At 44.5% G+C, this 14,852-nt stretch overlaps 1 protein-coding gene across 1 annotated transcript in view; it reads left to right on the top strand.

Moving 5' to 3' along the window:
• Window positions 1–5,083: 5,083 nt before the first annotated feature.
• The window catches only part of VAPA (VAMP associated protein A), a 39,628-nt gene continuing 29,859 nt past the window's right edge, over window positions 5,084–14,852 (top strand). The window contains exon 1 of the mRNA XM_079717925.1: window positions 5,084–5,353. Coding sequence (XP_079574051.1) covers window positions 5,275–5,353 — 79 coding nt within the window. The 5' untranslated portion in view covers window positions 5,084–5,274. The remainder of the gene's footprint in view (window positions 5,354–14,852) is intronic.

The raw sequence follows: 14,852 nt of genomic DNA, 5'->3' as shown, positions 1-14,852 counted from the left end.
CTCTAAATTAAGTAATAGGATGGGTGGCCAAAAAGTCCATCTGAAATACAAGATTTTTCTTTCTTTCTTTTTTTTTTTTTTTGTGGTATGTGGGTCTCTCACTATTGTGGCCTCTCCCGTTGCAGAGCACAGGCTCCGGACGTGCAGGCTCAGCGGCCATGGCTCACGGGCCCAGCCGCTCCGCGGCATGCAGGATCCTCCCGGACCAGGGCACGAACCCGTGTTCCCTGCATCGGCAGGCGGACTCTCAACCACTGCGCCACCAGGGAAGCCCTGGTGCTCTGATCTTTGTAATCTAGAGAAAGAAAATGGAATAAGCAGGAGGAGAAGGTGCATTCAATGAACAAGGATGGATTTAGGAAATTGTACAATTTTGGAGACCAAAACTATTGACCCAAACAATCCAAGGATACTTATACATGCCCCTCCTTCAGTTGCTGGTGTGAAGAGCGTCTAGCACTTGGTGAGGCTACAGGAGATGGACACTCTCATAAGTTCCTGATGGAACTGGGAATGGCTGCAACCCTTTGGATAAAATGTGTGCAATATATATTGAAATAGGAAACAGCCTTGATCTAGTGGTCCCATCACTGGGCATCTCCCTGAAGAAATAAAAGCATCCTATGATAAGGATGCGTGTATAAGGACGTTTATTGCAGTGCTGTTTGTTGTGATAAAAGCCTAGATCAATTTACATGTTCATCAATAAGGGAACAAATGGTACCATAGTAGGGTAATCTATTCTATGGATTCAGCTATTAAAAGACTGAGTTAGATCTTTGCCAATTGACCTGATCAGATATCCATAATATACTGTCAGGTGAATAAAGCAACTGCATATGGTTTTACATATTTACAAGAATTCTTATGAAAAAATGCAAAAGCCAAATAGCTATGTTTTCGTAAGTATAGATAAAGTTGGGGAGTGGTACACAACCCAGGCAGTTAGCATTGGTCACTCCAAGTGGAGTGACAATTGGGAGGTATAGGAGGAAACATTTTATTCATATGTCTTTGGGTTGTGTCACTTGTTACAATAATCACACATTGCTTTTACAGAATAACAGATTGAGAAAACATTCTTCAAATTATTTTTCATAAACAAAGATAATTCCTCTCATAGTTTTAACTGCTTTACATAGTCATGTAAAGAAAAAGTCCCAGGATAAGTTTTTTTCTAACTCTTCTTCCAGCCTTGATTTTATCTGGTGAAGCTTCCACCTGCCTTCTCTTGGAATCTCTGTTTCTCAGGGAAGTCTGACAAATGTGCTACAACAAGCACCCCCATCGTACCACACTTCCATGAGCACTGCATCCCTGTGATGCTTCCTGACCTCCTGCATGCTTCAGGTGGTTGTCACTCTCTACCATATCTATGTGTTTTAGAAAGAGCCCATGGTGTGCAGTGACTGTGTTTCGCTCCCGTCGTAGCCCCAGCGTCCCCCTTTTACTCTGTGGGGTGGATGGCTTCCCGTCCTCACCCTACAGGACCACTGAGCAGATTGTTACACCACTGACCTCCTTCTTGGTCCGCTCCTGGCTTCCCTGACACCTCCCTCTCCGCAGCCCTCTATTATCACAGGCAGGAAGCAACGCAACAGGGGAAATTAGGTGCTTACACGGTCTGGGGAGGGGAGGAGGGGCGGGCTTTCCAGGAATGACTCCCAGGGCCAGACCGAGCCGCTCCGCAGGGCAGCTGCTCCCCCACCATGCTTCACGCCCTACCTCTGGCCCAGGGATCTGGAAGCTGCACTCAAGCAGGAGCCACTGTTCCTGCTGACCCTGCAACAACTTACCGCCTCTGGATACAGGAAGCTAGTGACTGGGTGCTGGAATGCTGCTGCAGAAAGCTTCCAGATTCCCGGCTGCCTCGGCAGAAAACAGACAGGGGCAGAAAGCAGGCCTCCATCTCACTTTTAAATATCCCAGGAGTGTAACTCACTGGTTGAACTTATTCCAAGAACAGAATCCTACTTGCGAAGGAGCTATTTCACATTTGTATCTCCTGCTTGTATGTAAGCCTATAAGGGCAGAGACCATGTTTACTGGCTCACCACTGAATCACCCACCACATGCCGGGCACAGCGATCATTTAACATTTAACATTGATAAGGTAACAGTGCTGGAACAAGGCACTATTCTAAGCTCTTTGTATTAACTCATTTAATTCTCACAACAAACCTCTGTTTAGGTTTCGTTATCCTTCCCAATTTACAAATGTAGAACAGGCACAGAGAGGTGAAGTAAGTTGCTATGACCACACAGCAGAAAATGGTGCTTGAACCCAGCCTGTACTCTGTATCCTTCTGCCTGAATGTCTGCTGAAGGTACGCTCATTTAAATGTTTACTGAGTTGAATTACACAGAGGATTGATCATAAACAAATTCATAATAATAGACCACCTCTAGAGTAAAGGTTAACATATTTAACTATGGAGAAGAAGGTAGTTGTACTTTGTTACCATTTGTACTGGAAATTGGTGGGTTTTTAAAATTATTATTATTCTTGCCCAACGCATAAGAGATAATCTGTGCAAAGGTGAAAATTATTGATGATTCAAGTAGGCTGAAGTAATATTCAAGGACTTCGTACCTCTTAGACTCATGAAAACTTGGGAGTTAGAGAGTATATGCTTGAGTATATTTTTTGCTAATACCTTATTAAGGGATCTTTATGTAGCCACATTTATCAGTGTAAAAAGAGCAATGAACATTGGGCCCCTGTTTCTCCATTCCAAACAATAGATGTCAATTACATTTAAAATTGTTGCCTTAATCACTTTTGGGTGTCATTTTTCGTGGCTTTGGGAAGAGCAAAAATGCACAGAGTAGAAAATTGTACAGTTTCCCTCCCCCACCTCCCTCCCCCCTCTATTTACTGACATAAGATGCTCTCACCTGTGTTTTCATTTCCATATTTAACAACAAAAGTAACACTTGCTAATTGTTATAAGGTTGTCCTGAGTAGCTGTGTTGTTTGTAAAGTTCTTGGAACTGTTAGAAGAAAGGTATTAATACCAAAGCACAAACCACTTAAATAGTGCACTATTGAATGAGGGTATGCTGTGCTCTAAAATAGTAATAGGCGAATTATTCCAAAGAAGTTTCATTTATTCTTAGACCACCAGATCTGTAGATTCTTATAGGTTTAGACTCTATGCCATTTTTGAAGCGATACTGTACAGAGAAAAAGTGAAATGGGCAGAGGTTTCTGAATGATATAGATGTGGAAACTGGAATACATCCAATTTCGGCTTCCTCCTGAACTCACGGTGAACACGCCAACATTGCCCCACAGGGAAGAGACTGGCAAAGCCCTCAGCATGCTGGGCCTTCTAACTGGGCTTCCCAGTTAGCTTGCTGGGAAGACAAGTGTCCATCTAGCCCTGGAGGAGCCAGTCCAGCCAGGCTAACTTGCCCATGGATAAGAGTTCTTAGGCAAGTAAAAAAAAAAAAGAAAAAAGGACTTTGTGACAGCTTGAGGGTTGTCTGTTCATGACTAAACATATGTGGGAGCAAATCCCTTGAAGGGATTGTCAACCTCACCTTTTTTTTTTTTTAACCTTAAGGCCTCTTTTGGTAAACACAGAATTTGTGTATCCTTTAGTGAGAACTGAAATTTTAAGATAATTTTGTGAATAAAAGGAACTCAAAGGAGACGTAAATTTAGAATAAGCTTTTCAAACTATTTAATAACCGCTCCCATCCTCTGAGGTCTTTCATTGCTCTCCTTTGGCACAGTCTGGTATGAATGCTAGGTTGGCTGTTCTGGAGAGCTATTCCCAGGTGGGCTCCGATGACTGGACTGCTGTGAGAACGTAGACTTTGTGCCCGCGCCTAGGCCATGGTTCCATTTGTCTCATTTGTTTTCTAGACCCACTGGGCTGCTCCTTCATGGCAGCAGCATCAATTTGTCCTTTGTTTCTTGGTGCTTCCTAGGGATTTGAATTTGAGCAGCACTGTAACGGTTTATTTACGGCACATTCATTTTTTTCATGTTCTTGTCCCCGATTACCCTGGCAATCCGTTAAAGATTGGTCAGCAACTTTGCTGTTGGGATTCTTCTCCTTCGACTCAGTTTACTACAGGCTACCGTAAATGCTGCAGCTGGAATTTGTTGCCAACATGTGAACGTGACACTGTTTGGTTTGAGCTTATCATTATCAATCAAAACTGAAGAACAGATATGGCAACAAACGTTGTAGATTTTGACTTTTATTTCCAGTTTGATAACGTGTGTCTCGTCAGATCCCCAACGACGCGTCTGCTTCTTAAAGGAGGCGTGTTTCCTCTTCGGCTTTTGCATTACTGGAGAGAATTCAGGAAGGAGGAGAGCTTGGACTGGAGAGCCACAGAATTTAGTTCTACCGACGGAGGGATGGGTAGAATTAGGGAGCACGCTGACAGATCCACGCATATTTTCCACAGGGCATCTTCTATGTTTCTAACCAGGTGAACCTCGGGTCAGTCTCCAGAAGCTGTTTTTGTTTTTTAGCGCAAACGAGACACCCTCTGGGAACCAAAGTGAGTGTTGGCGCGCCCCACCCCTGCCTCCAACCGACCCTTCTCCTTCCCGCCCGCCCACAGCCGCTACTACAACTCCCAGCAAGCACCGCGCAGCGCCACAGGGGACCAGCTCCGGCGGAGGCACCCCTGCGGAGCATGCCGGGAGTTGTAGTCAACAAAGCCTGACCGCTCCTCCTTCTGCTATTAGGCATTCCCGCTTGGGAGATGGTAATTCGCTGCCGTAGCGGGTTCTCCAGTCTCGCAACCCTAACTGCGGCTAAACAGGACCGAGGATTGCGCCTTTCCGCCCTGCCGTGCGCGCCGCAACGGTGCCCCAGAGCTGAGCTCCGCCCCATCGACACCCGCTCCCTTGACAGCTGGGCTGGGCTCGGAGCGCGGCGGGCCGAGGGTGCGCAGGCGCAGCAGCAGGCCGCGCGGGGCGGTGTGGAGGGCGGGCCGGGCGTGAGGCCTCGCAGCAGCCGGGGCGCGCACGTAGGCACGCAGAGGCGTCACGTGGGGCGCCGAGGATCGCAGTGCGCGTGGCCGCGGCGGCTGGTGTGGGGTTGAGTCAGTTGTGAGACCCGGAGCTGCGGACGGGCGGGCGGCCCAGCGAGCCGGCGACAGAGCGGCGGGCGTCGGGTTCGGGAGCCGAGCGCTGGCCCCGCGTCAAGTCGGGCCGAGCCGCGCCGCAGCCGCCGCCGCCGCCGCCGCCCCCCGCCCGCAGCCAGCGACCCGCCGCGGGCGCGCCCCCGCTCTGCGCTGTCTCCGATGGCGTCCGCCTCCGGGGCCATGGCGAAGCACGAGCAGATCCTGGTCCTCGACCCGCCCACAGACCTCAAATTCAAAGGTGGGCAGGGGCGGCCGGCGGGAGGGGCGGACGGGCGGGCGAGGGGTGGCGGCCGCGCCCGGTGGGCCCCCTCCCCCGCCGCCCGCGCTCGGCCCCGCCCGCGGGGGTGCGCGCTCCCTTGCCTCCTCCCGCCCGGCGCGCCCGCCGCCATCTTGCGGCGCGCGGCCGCCTCGCTGCGGCGGCGGCCTCGTCCTTGGCCCGCGGGCCGGGGCGGGGTCCGGACGTGGGCGGCTGGGGGGGTGGGGGGTAGGGGGTGGGGCGGGCGGCCGGGCGCGGGTCGGGCTATGCGTCAGCGGGAACAGGCGGCCGGACGTCCTCCGCGCCGGACGACACCTGCGCCGGGGCGACACCTGCACGTGGACTCCGGGGGCTGCGGGGCCCGAGGGAGCGCCTCGGGCGGGTTTCTCCTGGGGATGCTGAGGGCGTGCGGGGAGCCTGCGGGGAAGCGGGGTCCGTTCCAGCTCCCGTCACGGGGAGACCGAATCCGCTTGTGCAGGAGTCCGTATCTTGTCCTTAATTCAGGGACTGTGCCGAGCACGGAGCCTGTGAGATGTGTGGCCGGTCTAGTCCTTAAATCAAATCCCTCGTTGTAGTTCAAGGTTGAGTCCGAAAGGAAAACAGATTGTTTTCCATAGGAAACGCTTTAAATAGGTTTAGGAGTTTTAAAATGTTGTATTCCGACGTTATGAGAGGAGTATTGTATAAAGCCTTCATTTTGGAAGCTCTAGTGCGTTTCCGAATTTCTTTGAATGGAAATGTCAGTGAGCTGCTTGTTAGGTAAGGATTTGGTTTTAAGACAGCTCCACGAAATATTAATATATTGAGAGGCGCTAAGTGCATTTTATTGTAGCAAGTTTATGTGCGCGGCATGATTTTACATAGTTTTAGGCGAAAGGAAAAAAAAAAACTTGGGGAATCATGAATATAATGATTTAGATAATACCTGACTCAAATAGCTATTATCTTAGGGCGGAGGAATTTAATGTAAACCTTTATGGTGTGTGGTTCTAACGAGAATTTTAGTATTGCTTTTATTTTTTGGGAGGCTGAGTTTACAGAGGAAGTTTTCTCTTCTGGTTAACCTGTTTGTGTTGCCATAAGGGACTTGGATGCCGTTAAAACTAGTTTTAGGTCAGGAAATGTTCGCAGAGTTTGACGCTTTCTGCTTAGAGAAGTTGTAATGTTTCCATAGTAAGAAACTAGTAATAACGAAGAGGCAAGTTAAAAAAACAACCAAAAAGGGCTTCCCTGGTGGCGCAGTGGTTGAGAGTCCGCCTGCCGATGCAGGGGACACGGGTTCTTGCCCCGGTCCGGGAAGATCCCACATGCCGCGGAGCGGCTGGGCCCGTGAGCCATGGCAGCTGAGCCTGCGCGTCCGGAGCCTGTGCTCCGCAACGGGAGAGGCCACAACAGTGAGAGGCCCGCGTACCACAAAAAAAAAAAAAAAAAAAACAACCAAAAACCCTACACAGTGACTTGCCAAATAATTAATTCATTTCAGGTATTGAAGATTTACTAGCTATGATGATAGAACAGGTTCTTGTGTTATGGATGAAAGTAGTTCACAGGGCCTATTAAAGTTTGGACATAAGTTGACTTAAAAAAAAAGTTTCATTGGAAGTTTTATAGAGACACACATTCACTTGGGCCATTTACTTAGCAAACACTAGTGAAAGCTTTGTGCCGGGACTTCCTTGGTGGTCCAGTGGTTAAAACTTCACCTTCTAGCGCAGGGGGTACCGGTTCAATCTCTGGTCGGGGAGCTAGGTTTCCACGTGCCTCACCGCCAAAAAACCAAAAACATAAAACAGAAGCAATATTGTAACAGATTCAATAAAGACTTTAAAAATGGTCCACATCAAAAAAAAATCTTTAAAAAAAAAAAGCTTTGTGCCATCTCTATATTTGATTAAGAGTACTCAACAATGAGTAATTTATTCAGCAGGTATCAGCTTACATTTGGGGATTCAGTGCTAAGCAAGGTGGAGGAAAGTTCCACAGTTTGTTTAACGGGGTAAGCATACAATTAATAACAGTAAAATTTGCTAGGTTTTATCTCAGCCCTTGAAGAACTCCTAGATGGAAAAAACATATAGATGCTGTAACAGAGGCAAAAGCAAGTATGAGGAAAGAAGCCCCTTCTTCCTTCCTCCCTGCTTGCTTTAGGAAGCAGCTTGCTTTCAAATGGCGAAGGGGGAGGGCTGGTCAAGGGAATGGTTTGCTCCTTTACTGATGTGAGAGAAGGTTGGCTTGTACTTAGATACCCAGTGGGTTGCTGTGTGGTTCGGTTTAAAAGTGGGGTAACGGGGAGGATTGGGAAAGAGGAGGGGTAGGATGAATTGGGAGGTGACATTTGGTGTCATTTGAACTTCTTAATAAAAGTTATTCTGTTAGTCAAAGGTAAATTGATTGCTCTGATGGAAAGCTCTCTGTATTCCGAAGAGCAGTTCAACACTAAGTGAGGAGACTCAGTTATAATCAACAATCTCTTTATGCTTCATTTGATGGTGGTATAAAAAGTCATTTAAGGGCTTCCCTGGTGGTGCAGTGGTTGAGAATCTGCCTGCTAATGCAGGGGACACGGGTTCGAGCCCTGGTCTGGGAGGATCCCACATGCCACGGAGCAACTAGGCCCGTGAGCCACAACTACTGAGCTTGCGCGTCTGGAGCCTGTGCTCCGCAACAGGAGAGGCCGCGACAGTGAGAGGCCCGCGCACCGCGATGAAGAGTGGCCCCCCCCCCCCGCCACAACTAGAGAAAGCCCTCGCACAGAAACGAAGACCCAACACAGCCAAAAATAAATACATAAATAACTTAAAAAAAAAAGTCATTTAACTCTACCGTGAATTACCCGTAATTTTCAGTTTAAGTAAAAGTTTATTAAAGGATAGTTTTGCAAAATGTCACCTGCTGGTAGGTTTATTTGAATTAGTTTGACTTTACATTTGATTAAGATGGTTTCTCCAAGAGTGAGTGATTTAATCATTCTGAGATTGGGTGGTGAATTTTCCTGTTATATAAATAACAAAGTCATCTTGATATGAATTATCATCACTTTGCACAATTGTGGAGAAGCAGATAGCAGTTTAATAGATTTTCTACATACCTCAATATTTTATTGAAGTTTATTGTTTTATACAATTGTTTATATGAAAATACTTTTATAATGATGTCATGAATTCTAAAGTAGTTCTTTTGTTGCATTAGTAACAAAAAAGAGGTAGATATTTTCAAATTCTGTTTTTTAAGCCCTGGCAGTAATTTGACCTAGAATTCAGATTTGAAATTTGGTATTACATGTGAGAGACTTTTTTTTGGGGGGGGGGTCCTTAAAATGTTTATTTACTATTATAAAATTTCTTCCTTTGTATTATACAACATTTTTATTTTTCCAACCTGTTAGTAATTCTGGAGGAGAGTTTGGAGAAGAAAGTTTAGAAAATGCTAAAATAAATTGTGAATGTATTCTTCCTCTTAATGATCAGAGAAAGAGGAAAATAGACCAAAACCATTGTATTGAAGGTGGCCCATAACAGTAACATCAGTAAAGGAAACTAAGCTCTCTGAGTGACGAGGGACCTGCAATGTGTCAGCCAAAGCATCTTTGAATAGCAGCACATCACGATGAAGAGGCCTGAGTGAGGATGGGGAATACTCCTCCTCTTGGTGGGTATTTGGCACATTTTTACGTATTTCAGATTACTCCTGTTTCACAGTGGCTACATCAAATCCCTGGGGTGATTCCGGCCCCCCCTCAGCCCCCCCAAATAGGACATGGTTGTCTTATTACTCCATTCCTTAACAGTTTTCAAGGAGCTCTTGACTGCCCACCAGATAAAAGCCTAACTCTTAGCGTGACATACAAGCCCTTCCGTGATGTGCTGTCTCCTCGTTACACCTGTTTGTCGGCACACGTCCACACTTTCTTCTCTGAGAAAGAAAAACCCTTCTCATATTTAAGCTTATTTGTTCTGCTATTTTTGCTGGTTAAGGTAAAAGTCTTCCATGACTCAGGCCATGTTCCATCGGATATTTTCTCGGTCATGTTTTCAACCACTGGCTTCTTCCTTTAAACATAAAAATGCACTTAAGTCTTTCATTTTAAAAACAAATAAGCCAACAAAATACTTCCTTGACTCCCAGCTCCTTGTGGTACTTGTCCCTCCTGTGCTTCATTTCCTTTGCAGTCAGACTTCTTGGAAAAGTAGTTCATGTTCCCAGTCTCCCTGTTCCTCTCCTCCTGTCTACTGTCCTCACTGCTTCCTGATTGCTACTGCACTGACCACTGCCACTTTCTCTCTCCCTTGACCTCTCTTGGCACTTGCCATTATTGACAGTTTGTCTTTTTAAAAACTCGATTCTTTTGACTTCTGTGATACAGTTGTCTTCTAGTTTTCTTCTTTGCTCTTTACTGTCTCATTCGTGACCTTTTTCTTAAACGCTCATGTTTCTGAGATTCTGACTTGGTTTCAACTTTATCTCACTCTGAACTTCCCTTGTTCAGGCTTCCTTGTTTCAAGGGCCTCTCTTTCCCCTCGCTCTCTTTTTGCACACATTGGTACACTCCCAAATCTGTGTTCAATTCAGACTTAAAATCACCTTTGGAATACATACTAATTACTTACTGACATCTGGATTTGAATGTTGCTCAGACATCTCAAACTCCGCATATCCCAAACTGGTTTTTTACATTGATGTTAAGGGGGAGAACGGTACAGGTGTGGAGGTAGTGGAGTGATATCATATTTGTAGTTAAGGAAACACACTTCTGGTAGCAATATGGAGTAATATGGGAGGGAGAGATGAATTAGGCAGCTGCTGCTGTCCACGCAAGAGGTGACCGCTTGTGGGGTGGTGTTGGAGATGCAAAAAGTTAAAGACCGTCAAGCTGGTGAGACCCGGGGGTCTCTTAGGTGTGTGCACTGGGAGAGTGTGTCTTGAAGGCTCTGATTTCTGGCTTACACACCTGGAGAGAGGGGACAACAAGCACTGGCTGTCTCATGAGAACGGGTGCGTTTTACCCAGGGGGAGTGAAGGAGGAAGGTCCTGATCTCCTTGGACAGGTTAGCTACATTTAGGTCCTTTCAGGGTTGTCATGAGGAGGTGAATCGTAGGCCTTTGGTGGTACGGGCCTGTTACTCGGGAGCGCTCTGGGCTTGGCTAATTTCTTTGCTTCAGGTGACTCTCGTTCCCTTACTGGTAAGCAGCTGGTCTTCTTTTCTCTAGCATCCCCTCCCCCCAGCCTGTCGTCTACATGGATGCTAGAAAGAACTACCCTTTGAAAAGTGCACACCTGATACCGTTGCTCCCTGGGTTGAAGAACCTGCACCATTTTCCCATTATGCACTTGACAAAGCTCCACATCCACCGCCTGCCTCTTCATTTCTTTTCTGCCGTAGCTTTGGTTATATGAAACCATCTCCCCAGACACTCTCAGCTTTTGCAAGCCTCTCCAGATGCTCTTTTCAGAGTGTTGTCCTCCCTCCTGTCAGGCAGGCTTTCTCCACTTCAAGAGCCCCTTCCTCTTGTGCTGTCTTTGATTTTCCCAGGCCACTTGGTCACTGCCTTCTTCATGTCACTATCCGAGCTTGTGGTTATCTGCAGTTACAGCACTCACCATTGTGTAGTATTTATGTTTACGTACTTTTCTCTCACAATCTGTACTGTAAAGTACTTGAGGATATGCTCATTTATTTTTATGTCCATAATAACAAGATCTGGCATGGGATGATTGTCCAGTGAGTGTTGATTGCACTAATAAGATTCTGATGATTTCTCCTGTAATTCGTATGTTTTCTGTCTTGGATCTCTTTTCAGTAGTGTTTTTCATCTGCCTTTGCAGGTACTTGTGTTTTCAGAGTTTTGTAGTTCCAGAAAAGGGTATTTTGTTAAGAGCTGACTAACAATAGATACATTGTTCATTCTTTATGCTTCACCTTTTTCATTTGTTAAGTGAGAAGTGGGACTGGGTGATTTCTTGGGTGGTGGTCTGGCTGTCAGGGTTTGTGAATGTATATGACAGTTGAGTGCAAAAGGAAGACACAGTTTTTCCCTGCAAAAGGAAAACACAGTTTTTCTCTTTACATATGTAAAGAATTGGGAGATCTTGGTTAAGTTCTGCAAAGTTTGGTATTTTGTGATTCTTACTGTTGGTAATTTTGTTGTTTACTGTACTAGTTACCTGTTAGATTTCCTTTAAGTAAGACCTTCCTTAACCATGCAGAGATGGTCTGTGAAGAGAGTTTGTTAGCAAGGACCCTTTTATTTTCTCAGAGGCTATTCCTGACTCTCTTTTTCTTGTTGCTTTTCTATCTTGACTGACCGACCCTTCAAAGAACTCCTGTTTTTCAGAGGAGATAGTGGTTAATATAGGATGGATCCTACTTTCCTTCATAAAAAGTTGGTTTAAAAGAAAATTACATGTTTGCCAGTTTATTAAACTTTACAGGCCACAAAATGTAATATTATTTTGTATAACTACTAAAAAAATTCTTGTTAAAAAAAATTAAATGCAAGAGGGGGTTATTTTTGCAAATGCTTGTTTACTGGGTTTATTATAACTGAAATGTGACTCAAATTACTCTTTAAAATTTCTTATGAAAACTTTCAAACATTTGTAAAAACCTCTATACACTTAATGAAACCTCTATACTCTTAAATTTAATAATTTCATATATACTTAAGTTTAATGATTATTAGTATTTTACTGTGTTTTTTTGGGGGGCAGGGTTACCGCAGTATTTTAAACAAATTCTGGCTGTTAACATCTCAAGCCTAAATACCTGAGCTTGCATTTCTGATAAACAAAAAAAGGGTAATTTTATTTGCAGAATCATGACACCATTGTCACTTAATAAAACCAAAAATAATCCTTCAATAATCTGATATTTCGTCTATTGAAATCTTCCCAATTACAGTCCTGGTTTTTAGTTGGTTTGTTCAGTCTGTGCATTGCATGTGGCTGTTGTATCCAGGTCATCTTAATCTTAACAGTGCCTCCACCACTTCCTTTCTATTATGCCATTTACTTGTTGAAAAGACCAGGTCGTTGTCCAGTGGAATGTCCCGTATTGGTATTTCTGGTATGTAGTTCCTGTAAATTTGGAGTTGGATTTAAGGGCTTGAAGATTCAGGTTTCAATATTTTTTTGGTAAAAATACTGCATAGATAGAATTGTGTCACATCAGGTGTGGATAACGTCTGGTTGTCCAACTTCTAGTGATGTTAAGTTGATTGATGATGACCGCCTTATCCCTCCCGTGAAAAGTTGCATAAGTATGAGTGCATTTATGGTAATATGTGTGAGGGAAAAGATCAGAAAGAAAATAATGTTAGCAGTCATTAGCTCTACTTTAGGATGCTTTTGTTTTTACGTTTTTACTTTTCTGTGTTCCAAGATTTCTGCAATGAACATTCAGTGCTTTTAAGGGTAAGAGAAAAAAATTATTTTGTTATTAGACTCAGTACTTTGAGAGATTATATCAAAAGTTTCATTTGTCCTATCTGTAATACTTTGTTTTATTTTTTATTAATAACTTAAGCCTTTTATACAGGCTGACGTCTTTTTTTAAAATAATAAAGCAGTTATATAAGGTCAATAGAAAACAAGTCTGTAACTATACTGTAGCAGTTCAGACATCAAGGCATATAACGACAAGTAGAAAATCATGTTTGTTTGAAAGCAAATCTAATGTATAATTAACTGTACATACATCTGTTTTCATTGGGCTCTTGCTGTTAGGATCAACTGGTGGTCTCTTTTTTTTTTTTTTTTTTTTTTTGCGGTACGCGGGCCTCTCACCGTCGTGGCCTCTCCCGTTGTGGAGCACAGGCTCGGGACGCGCAGGCTCAGCGGCCATGGCTCACGGGCCCAGCCGCTCCGCGGCATGTGGGATCCTCCCAAACTGGGGCACGAACCCGTGTCCCCTGCATTGGCAGGCGGACTCTCAACCACTGCGCCACCAGGGAAGCCCCAATTGGTGGTCTCTTGTGAGAGCGTGGTAGATTAGTTTGGCGTATTTATTTCTCAGAGAATGGGCCCTGCCCATAGACTGTATTAGAGGCAAGTAGGTCTAAGCAGCGTGTAAGTTCACAGGATCCCTCTTCGTCCAGACAGTGCTGAGGGTTCAGTGGTGGGCACCTCGCCCAAGGCCAGCCAATATATACATACCGATGATTGGCTAGTCACAATGTTGAAGCCTCCTCTTTAAACACGATAGGTTTTAGACTTTTAAGGTTGCAGAGACTGGGAGACAGTGGCTGATTTGGGCCATGTCAAGCAGAAGTAGCCAGTTGAGAGAGAACAGGGAGAGGAAAGCAGGCAAGAGAGGTCTTGTGGTTCCAGTATCAGTTTCTCTTGAATGCAGCCTTTTGTGAGGCCAGCTGTACCTCATGTCCTTTGTCACTGAGATTGCTTTCATCTTTATAATCAACGCTTAAGTATGATTTTATTCTTCATAATAAAATTCCTTGCTTAAATAAAATTAGACTTCAACATTTATGAGACTGTGTTTAACTTTATGACTGTGACACATTTCACTTTATAAAAATAACCTCAACTAATATCTTAAATTTTTATAAATACCATTTTTGATGCCGTGTCATTAATATACCATAGTTTAAAAAAATTTTTTTTAATTTTATTTTATTTTTGGCTGCATTGGGTCTTCATTGCTGCGCATGGGCTTTCTCTAGTTGTGGTGAGCAGGGGCTACTCTTTGTTGCAGTGCGCGGGCTTCTCATTGCGGTGGCTTCTCTTTGTTGTGGAGCATGGGCCCTAGGCACGTGGGCTGCAGTAGCTGTGGCATGTGGGCTCAGTAGTTGTGGCTCGCGGGCTCTAGAGCACAGGCTCAGTAGTTGTGGCACAGAGGCTTAGTTCCGCGGCATGTGGGGTCTTCCCGGGCCAGGGATCGAACCCATGTCCCCTGCATTGGCAGGCGGATTCTTAACCACTCTGCCACCAGGGAAGTCCCAATATACCATAGTTTGCTTAGCTACTTTTCCCTGGCATTTGGGGAGTTCTCTAGGATAGTTACCTTGAACATTTGGTACTGTTTTCAAAATTCAGGTTTAAATGAATGAGATGTTTAGTTACTTATGTTTCAGCTTTTAAAGGATGTGATTGGATTCAGTGGCCATTTAAAAAAATAGTTATGTTAAAGAATTGTTAATATGAGAGAGCTTTAAAGTACTAGTTTGTAATATAAATTGACAGATTTCTTATGGGCCTACATTTTGACAGCCTTTTATTTTGTAGCTATATACTTCCATATATATATACTCATCCATATATATTTACACGTGTGTGTGTGTATATATATATATATATATATATACACACATACATATTTTTATTTTGGTACTTGGACAATCTGACATGAATTGGAGTGACTGCTGTACCTTTAAAGGTATAGAGCACCTTTACATCATGGAGTGTGTTTTCTGTTTGTTTTCTCTATGAACAGATTTTACTTTTATAGCTTATAGGGGAAGATGAATC

This window comes from Hyperoodon ampullatus (assembly GCF_949752795.1).
Source record: "Hyperoodon ampullatus genome assembly, chromosome: 13".
Classification (NCBI taxonomy): Eukaryota; Metazoa; Chordata; class Mammalia; order Artiodactyla; family Ziphiidae; genus Hyperoodon; species Hyperoodon ampullatus.
This window is presented reverse-complemented; position numbering and strand designations above follow the sequence as displayed.